We start from the raw sequence: 9,677 nt of genomic DNA on the forward strand, positions 1-9,677 counted from the left end.
TCGATGGGGTACTGTGACCATCTTGAAGACACAGATAGATCCACTGACTGGAATATACTGCTAATGGGGCCTACACACAGGGAGATTTTGCTGAGCAATGCCAGATCGCTCAGCACTGCATAGTGATCTGTCACGGCCAGTGTTCTCACTGGCCCTGACCGGCGACTAGACTTCTTTAGCATGCTGGATCTTAATCGCCAGGCAATAGTGACGGCCCCTACACATGGAGCAATGTAGGGGTATTTTCTAACCGATCTAGTCAAATTAAGTCAGATCGCTTAGAAAATGTATTTATTACCAGTTTCTTATATAGCGCACACACATTCCCTAGCGCTGTACAGAGAATAGTTGAACAGTCACATCAGTCCCTGCCCCAGTGGAGCTCAGTCTATATTCCCTACCACATGTACACACAGATATTCTAGGGTTAACTTTGTTGGAAGCCAATTGACCTACCAGTATATTTTTGGATTGTGGGAGGAAACCGGAGTTCCCGGAGGAAACCCACGCAAGTACGGGGAGAATATACAAACTCCGCACAGATAGGGCCATGGTGGGAATCAAACCCATGACCACAGTGCTGTGAGTCATGGAATCAGATGACTAAACCATGTCTAAAGTTCATCCATTGTGACCCCTGTTCCTCTACATGTGTGCGAATGAGCCCCAAGAGCGGATAAAACTGTAACTATTGATCATGTCAGATACACATTATTCCATTTGAATTGAGAAAATAGTATACGACACATGATTTGGTCATAATCATTGTTTTACTTAAATGTTTTCTTCCTTCCCAGCAAATAATACATTGAATGAATTAGCAAAACCTTTTTCATAATCATAAATAATTGTAAATGACAAAGTTTGTTTCCTCGGTGGTCGGTCTATAATGCTGATCTTTGCCTTTCGCTTACAGACAGCTGCTAATTTTGGGGTGCCTACGTTTGGATAACGAGACAATGGGCAGAATCTTCCTGGATCACATTGGTGGAACCCGTCTGTTTTCTTGCGCAAACTGTGACACCATTCTAACCAATCGTTCTGAGCTGATCTCCACACGCTTCACCGGAGCCACAGGCCGGGCGTTCCTGTTTAACAAGGTACACCACCCACAGAGCAGGTCTGACGCGGTCTGCACATGATCAGGGTATGACTTAGGTGCCAGCCGACTATTGGTGCTGACAGTCTTGCAATGCAGGATGTGAGTTCTGTTATACAAGCAGGTACTTAGTACCATAAAGCATCACTTCAATATTATACTTAGCCCTTTTTGCTCCCACTTATTGTACAGGATTGTGAGTTCCCTACTTTGTTGAAATTGGGCGGCACAATTGTTTCCTGCAGTTTCTTAACAGTGGCTTTAAAAAAGCTTCACTAAGGTTTCAGAATTGTCTTGGTTTTTGTGGTTTTTGGAATAACTTTCCTCCCTTGCTCCTGTAGGTACTTGTGTATTATAGCGGCGTATCGCATCGTATACCATAAGGCATACAATATCGCGCGATGTTGTACAATGACATACAATTTAAAAATTGTATGACATTGTATATGCCATACAATGCGATGGTATGCGATTATAAATTGTATAAGCACCCTAATGGTTGATTACAATGTTAAATGCACCCCCACGCCACCCCCCCACTATAAACGTGAACGCGTCCTACGACCTTTTCATACCCCCACTATCCACGTCGGCGTGGGGTTGATTTTATAAATGGCGAGCGCACGCGCATAACTTCACAGGTATATGTGTCGGCTCGCCACGCTTCGGGCTTGGTGGATCGCTGCGCTCGCCACACTATATAAAATCAACTCCACGCCGACGTGGATAGTGGGGGTATGAAAAGGTCGTAGGACGCGTACTCCTCGCGGGCTCGCTGCGCTGGCCACACTTCGGGTTCACGTTTATAGTGGGGGTGCATTTTACATTGTAAGCACCCATTAGGGTGCTTGTACAATTTTTAATCGAATACTGGTGTAAAATCACGTCGCATCGCATGCCATAGGTTGCTTGGCATGCGATAAAAACATTGTACGACCAACATCGGGGCGCCGCTATAATACACAAGTACCCTCCTGTATTTTGAGGTCATGGCCAAATGAGGTGGCCCTCGGCTGACGGGCCGCTGACATCGACCAACCTGCGTTCCCTGGGGAGTGCCCAGCGTTTTTATGGGGAAGCCCATAAAATGCTGCGCGTTCCCCCTGCTTTAGCCCCCGCCATCGGAAATTGAGTTGAATTTGGTTTGAATCAGAACCTTTGTGTACAGATTCAGAGACTCAGTCGCACACAGTCCTGGGGAATCCTGTTCCAATTGCGTTGTGAATAAATGTCCGAAACAATACATTTCTCACGCGACCTGAGAGGCTGTTTGGCAAAGACATATAAGAACAGTAAAAATAAATCTGAGTGAAAGATAAGATACTGGTTGAAGTTCCCCTTTCACTGTAATTATAAACATTAATGCATGATTCTGTGTAGGAACATCCACTGTCCATTTGTTTGTCAGCAAACATTTGCTTTTCCGACAGGTGGTCAACCTACAGTACAGCGAAGTCCAAGACCGCGTCATGCTCACTGGTCGCCACATGGTGCGAGACGTCAGCTGCAAGAACTGCAACAGCAAACTGGGTTGGATCTACGAGTTCGCCACAGAGGACAGCCAGCGATACAAGGAAGGGCGAGTTATTCTGGAGCGAGCTCTGGTGCGGGAGAGCGAGGGCTTCGAGGAACACGTTCCGTCAGAGAACTCCTGAGATCATCTAGTTACTTTCAAGTTCAAACCTGGGGAAATTTAAAAAAAAAAGTCTCTAAAATGTAATTGCATACACTGTCACCTTTAGCCGCTGAGTCGCGTACTGTGATGATAGAGAGGAACGATGAAAGGCCTGAAACGGGTCATTTATTTGGGGTTTGGGTAGTTTGCCACCTTGAGCGCGCATAGTGTCAATGCTGTCTTATATACCATCTCGCATGAGGTTGCGGTGGTCCTAACCCTCCCCCACCCTCTTCCTGCAGCCCTACATATTGGCAAAAGCCTTATTTTGCCTCCCCCCCCCCCCCCCCCCCCTCCCTTTATTTTATTTAAAGTCCTAACCTCCTGCTGTACGGAACAGCTTGTGTACAGATTCCACGGGTCCAGTGTTGCTGTCGCTTGCGCTGGTCCACGCATCAATAAACAGCTGGGATCACCGGGCGAGCTAGATTCTATTTCGCATTTCCATCTCTCCAGCCCGGAGTCCAACATACCCAGTTATTGTCATTACTCTGTTGTGATGCAGTTGGCGTAGATTAAATAATAAACATGACAAAAAAAAAAAAAACCTCTATATTTTGAAGCGTATTAAGAATTGTTTTATGTGATGTAGCACATGGCGTAATAAAAGTCATTTGTGTCTGATCTATGTTGTAGATTAGTGTTGTTTATACTAATGCCGAAAGATTTGCGCAGTCGTGCACAAGAATTTGCTGGTTGTGGTGCGGAAACACATCTTAATCACTGGGTCAAATAATAGCAAGGTGTCCAGTTATTTAATACCCCTTTCACACCGCACAAATAACCCGGGTTCGACCCGGGTAACTGTGTGGTGTAAAAAATCCTGGGTCCAGCAACATGACAATCCGACCCGGGTTAAAAGAAGGGTTTTGCCCTGGTCGGACCCGTGTTGCTGGGCAGTGTGAACAGGTAACCTGGGATGAGTGGGATATGGTCTACAGCAAGATGGTCGACGCCATTGGATCAACATGGGTCTAGGTCAACACCAGCATTAGGTTGACAGTCAAAAGGTCGACATGGGGTTTAACGCTGTTTTGTGAGCCGACATGTGCTGACAGGCAGTATTTCATGCCCTACCATCCACTAGGGCTGGGGTAGCCAACCCTAGTCCTCGAGAGCTACCAACAGTGCATGTTTTGCAGGTTTCCTCACAGAATCACAAGTGAGCTAATTAGCTCCATCTGTGGATCTTTTAAAATGTGTCATTGATTAATGAGTGCAGCTGTGCAGCAGCTAGGTTGTCTGGAAAATGTGAACTGTTGGTAGCTCTCGAGGGCTAGGGTTGGCTACCACTGCACTAGGGTATGGTGGGAGAACAAAATAGTGTGCCAAGAGGATGTGGTGTACTTTTACCTGTGTCCATGTCGACCGTGTTGACATTCCGGTAAAAAAAAAAAACCCATGTCGACCTTTTGACTGTCAACCATGCCCATGTCGACCTAGACCCATGTTGGCCTTTCACTATGCCGACCCAATGCTTGTTGACCTTCTTGCTATAGACCTAGTGATCCATTCCTGAATAAGTGACCCGGGTCCCGTTAACACTAAAGGGAGAGTCAATGTCCGTTCCAAGCCCTGCCCCCCCCCCCCCCCCCCCCCCCCCCCCCCCCCCCCGGATGATGTCAGTGATCCGGCTATTGCCGGGTCCCTGGCGGGAGCTTCAACTCGCTAATGCTGGGACAGAACCGTGTCCAAATCTCGGGTGCGACCTGGTATTTGCGAAAGGGACAATGCTGGATACACACCAGAAGGAATTGGGCTCAATGCCTCAATTTCTACGCAACTTACGATCGATTGTATGTAAAAAGAGCATGATTGTGCTTGTTTTCAATGCGTTTCCGATCCGATGCGTGTCCCCGCCGGACGTTGGGTCGCTTTGGAGTACCTACTGCACTAGATTGTCATACAAGAGGGGGTGTTTGGATCTGCACAGACTTAGTTCATCAATTAGAACATTTCAAAGAGATACATCTGTTATACCAATATGTTAAGGCCCCCATACACTATGCGATTTGGGCACGATTTCACCCGATTCGGATGAATCGGGCCGTGAAATCGGCCCAAATCGCACTTGCAGACACCCCGTCCAATCCGATGCGCGGTCCCGTGCGCATCGGATCGGGGTCGGGAGGTCGGACAGGCTGCACATAAGATTTGCTAAATCTTATGTGCAGCCCCGGAACCGTGCGGGGGGATGCCGGCTATAGAGAGCCGAGCAGGGGGAGGCTGCATAGTGAGCCGGGCAGGAGGAGGGTGACAGCGGGAGCAGCACGCTGGGCAGGGAGGATGACGCTGGCTGCCGGGCAGCGGCGGGAGCCGGGAGGAACACACTAACTTGAAAAAAAAAGCCCATACAGATGACTAGCAAGCCATTGATTGGCTGAGACCTCTCTCAGCCAATCAGCGATTGGCTGAGAGAGGTCTCAGACAATCAATGGCTTGCTAGTCATTCTGTATGGGCTTTTTTTTTTTTTTTTTTTTCAAGTTATCTGTGTTCCTCCCGGCTCCCGCCGCTGCCCGGCAGCCAGCGTCATCCTCCCTGCCCGGCGCGCTGCTCCCACTGTCACCCTCCTCCCGCACGGCTCCCTCCTCCTGCAGCTCCCCGGGGACCGCATATGATAAATCCATGCGATTTATCATATGCAAACCTTGGCACATCAAGCGCCTAATCGTGTGTCCCCCTCCCGGGGAGCTGCAGGGTGAAATCAGGTCCGACTTGTCCTTAGGACAAGTCGGACTAATGTATGGGGGCCTTTAGACTACCTCTCAGTAATTGTTGTAGTCATAGATTGGTGGTACGCCCAACACATTCAGTATTGTGACTGAATAAGAAGGGATTTGTTTGCAAGAAGCAAACAGAAAGACAAATGTGCCTTTTTGGGCACACTCTTTTTTGTTAATTGTATGACAATATTAATTATCTAAAACATAACTTTTAATGAACTCTACACATAAAAATTAGGGAGCATTCGTAGCTACTTTATTGAACAGTCAAAACCATGTTGTACCTTTGCTGTCAATCAAATACATAATATATATTTTCAAGTAGACTTTGAATTTTGTTAGCCCTGGCACATCTTCATGCTGTCTGTAAATTTTCAAAAGACATTATCCACATGAGCCTTATGTTGGCTGCCTAGGTCTATCTCAAAAACAGTCTATAGGTTGCACATACTTTTTTATTTGTTATTTTTTATATGCATAACATTATATATTTTCAATTTTTTTATAAAAATTTCTTTAGGTTTTTTTTTTTTTTTAAATAAAGGTTTTGTACCTTCGAGTCTCCAGATGCCCGCGTGAAGCAGTGCTCCCACAGCCGGTGGCTCCTGTGTATCTGCTGTTTGATCACCTCACCTATGTTACCAGACCGACTATTCGCCAGGAGTCTCCTCTCTGGTTACTAAGCTGGCCCCTAGTTGGCACTGTCAGTATCTGGCCCAGGTTGAGGTGTATAGGTAACCTTATGGCAGAGGTGTCAAATGAGAGTACCAGGTTGGTTGTATATGGGAGCTAAGATATAGATCACTTCTTCTTTCCAATACAGTACAGTGGGGTTTATTCTAGTTCATTCTTTCTGACAAAATCCTTCTTAGATGGACAAAACCATGTGCACTGCAGGGGGGCAGATGTAACATGTGCAGAGAGAATTAGATTTGGGTGAGTTATTTTGTTTCTGTGCAGGGAAAATACTGACTGCATGATTTTACACTTCAATATAGATCTCACTTTGAAGAAAAACCCCACCCAAATCTAATTCTCTCTGCACAAGTTACATCTGCCCCACCCGCAGTGCACATGGTTTTGTCCATCTAAGAAGGATTTTGTCAGAAAGAATGGACTAGAATAACCCCCAGTGTGTCCCCTGATGCTTTTCAGTATTGCAGGGATAACACTAAGGACTGGGTGGATGAGAGAGTGATGGAAAAGGTGGATACCAGTTGCAGAGTGTCAGATCACCTGGCAATTAGACTTCTGCGTTCCGGGATCTGTCAAGACATCGAATCCCCGATGAGTCTTCTATTGTCTGGTGTGGAGCTGACGGAAAGGTGTTTTCTTAAAATAGAGTTAGATAGAAAAGTGCCCAGTGGTTGACCATTCGATTTGGACTATTATAAGATCAATAATTAGATACAGTTGACTTTCAACCTTTGTGTGGAGGTTCCCTGCACCGCAGAGGGTGTTGCCTCTCTTGGGTACCTTTTCACTCAAATCTGCTCAGAACACATATGTGTTTTTTTATATATACTGTGCCGTATTGCTGAAGTTGATTTGACACCTCTTATATTGGTCTTGGTTTAGTGCGAAGACAGAAATTTGTACACCAAATCTCACATCTGTTGGATTGTATGGTGTGTACAGAATATCTGCTATTCAACACCTCCTGCAGGTATTGCTGAAATTCTCAGTTTTTTAATACACAATTGTTACCTAAGAGATGGTCTGTTTATTATCAATCACACAGGCATGGGGAACACATTGTATATTGGTCTGAAATCGTCAGGTTACCAATAAATCTATATATGCGCAATCACATTAGTTTGGTAGCTCCGATACTTTATCGGTCAGATTGAGTTATAAAAAAAAGGGTATCTGGGTATTGATTATAACACACTGTCACTCTGTTCTCACCGTACCACTGGATATGTTTTATTGCTGTTCACTGTTTTTAATCTATTGTATTACAGTGTTGCAATAATTTTTATGTGTAGAGTTCATTAAAAGTTATGCACTAGATTGTCATCTACATTGGATTGGGTACCGATCATTTGCAGATCATGTGCTACAATCCATCATAGGATTTCAAGGAAATCGTTTCAGGATTGTCGCACGATCATGGTCGTTCTGGTGTGTACCCTACATAAGTTCCATGTTTAAGGCAAATCGGGTCTAAGAATTTTTTGTAAGTGACACTTTATACCCGAATCAGGTGTGCATAATGCAGGGTCGTGGGGTGACGTTTCAGCGCTCGGTAAGCAGCGATCCGATCCGTACCTAGTACAAAAAGTATGTGCAGCACATACTTTTTGTACCGTACTATGTGATGCGCAGGAGCGCGCATCGCATAGTACAGAACGGAGCCATACACAATGGACCGTGTATGGGCTCCTTTACACTGATGTAGAGCACAATACTACAAACTCTTTATTTGTTAAATTCCCATGAAGATGGTGCCACCCAGTGGGTGAATTTCAAATTGCAAGTGATCCATGTTCTGTGTGTGACATTATTCATACGTTACAACTTCATCTATCACTTCATTTATGATTGCAGGCAACTGATTAGAATCAATTGAAGAAAAGGGTGTTCTAATACCGATTTATTATGGTGATTTATGGTAATCGTGGTTTATGGGGCCAGATTCTCTAAGCTTCAAAAGTGATAAAATGGAGAGTGATAAACAGCCAGCCAATCAGCTCCTGTCTGACATTTTTCAAACACAGTCTGTGACCTGGCAGGTAGGAGCTGATTGGCTGGCTGTTTATCACTCTCCATTTTATCACGTTTGAAGCTTCAAGAATCTGGCCCATAATCTGTAACCTGCGCACTGAGGTGACTGTTATCTATGAGTGGCTGCTGCAAGCTTACAAGGAGCCCTCCTTGTGGGTTTAAGGAGTAATTTTGGGGGGGAATGGCACCTATGGCTGTCAGAGCTGCACATATACCAAAGTCTAAGATATGTGGATGTAGTATGTGGTGTAATGATGGATATACAGGTACATTGATACAAAATTATTTATTGGCAAACACATCGGGGTAGTATTCAATGCTGCGGACGAGCTGTGACGGCGAACAGGGTCAGTATTCAACTGACCCCCTGCATACGCTGATTCCCCCCTCGCTCCTTTTTGGAACGAGAGGGAACCGGCCTATGCAGCTGCTAAAACAGCGAGACTTGTGGCTAAATGAAGTGGGCTCCCTGCATTAGCAGCGAGCCTCGCTGTTTGGGGGAATCCTCGCTGGCAGCGAGGATTCCCCCGGAACGTAGAATAGGGTGTGCAGCTGGCGCGGGGGCTAAACAGTGAGGATTGCTTGTTTTCTGCGATCCCCGCCGTTTAACTCCCTCGCATTGAATACACCCCAATGCTGCTGTGGTAACAAACAAACTTGTAAAAACAAGTTAATAAATAATATAATGGAACAATATAAATCAGAATAATTGGACGTGCGCAGATGCCAGTGATGTGTATAGCACTAATATGAGCTGGCAGTATTCACTAATAGAACAGGATGAGAATGGCCTAAAGCAGTGGTGCTCAACCTCGGTCCTCAAGGACCCCACACAGCGCACGTTTTCAAGGTCTCCACACAGAATCACAGGTAAAATAATTAGCTCCACCTGTGATCTTTTAAAATGTGCCAGTGAATAATGAGTGCACCAGTGCACCTGCCGGGTGATTTTGAAAACATGCACTGTTGGAGGTCCTTGAGGACCAAGGTTGAGAACCACTGGCCTAAAGGATGCAACAAAGTATCAGACTTCAGGGAAAAAGGCTGTACAGATAGCAACATTCGATGCAGATTTGATTCTGATGCGCGGCCTCACGGCATCGGGGTCGAAAGCAGAAAGAGATTTGGTAGGCAAGTCTATTTCTGTTCCATCTGCCAGATTGAAAGCAGTTCCAAGCTGGTCAATCCTCCCTCTCCTTGCGCGCCATCCTCCCGTCCCTCCTGGCAAATGCCAGCAACCCGGCTGCTGGCGACATTGAATCTGTAGTCTCACAGATAGCAGAGGATAATACCAATTTCTTGTTGCCCGATTGCACTATTGGCCCTTATTCAGATCTGAGCTCAGTACAAATTTGTTCTTAAAATGGGCAAAACCATGTGCACTGCAGGTGGGGCAGATGTAACGTGCAGAGAGAGTTACATTTGAGTGAGTTATTTTGTTTCTGTGCAGGG

The 9,677-nt window shown here is 45.7% G+C and overlaps 1 protein-coding gene across 1 annotated transcript; it reads left to right on the forward strand.

Moving 5' to 3' along the window:
* The first annotated feature begins 895 nt into the window (after nucleotides 1–895).
* On the forward strand, nucleotides 896–3,398 carry YPEL5 (yippee like 5). Its single transcript, XM_083175500.1, has 2 exons — nucleotides 896–1,100; nucleotides 2,530–3,398. Exons 1-2 carry the CDS (start codon nucleotides 960–962, stop codon nucleotides 2,752–2,754), a joined length of 366 nt encoding a protein of 121 aa, XP_083031626.1. The 5' UTR covers nucleotides 896–959; the 3' UTR covers nucleotides 2,755–3,398.
* The last annotated feature ends 6,279 nt before the right edge of the window (nucleotides 3,399–9,677 follow it).

Source organism: Crinia signifera, chromosome 3 (assembly GCF_055691185.1).
Source record: "Crinia signifera chromosome 3, ASM5569118v1, whole genome shotgun sequence".
Classification (NCBI taxonomy): domain Eukaryota; kingdom Metazoa; phylum Chordata; class Amphibia; order Anura; family Myobatrachidae; genus Crinia; species Crinia signifera.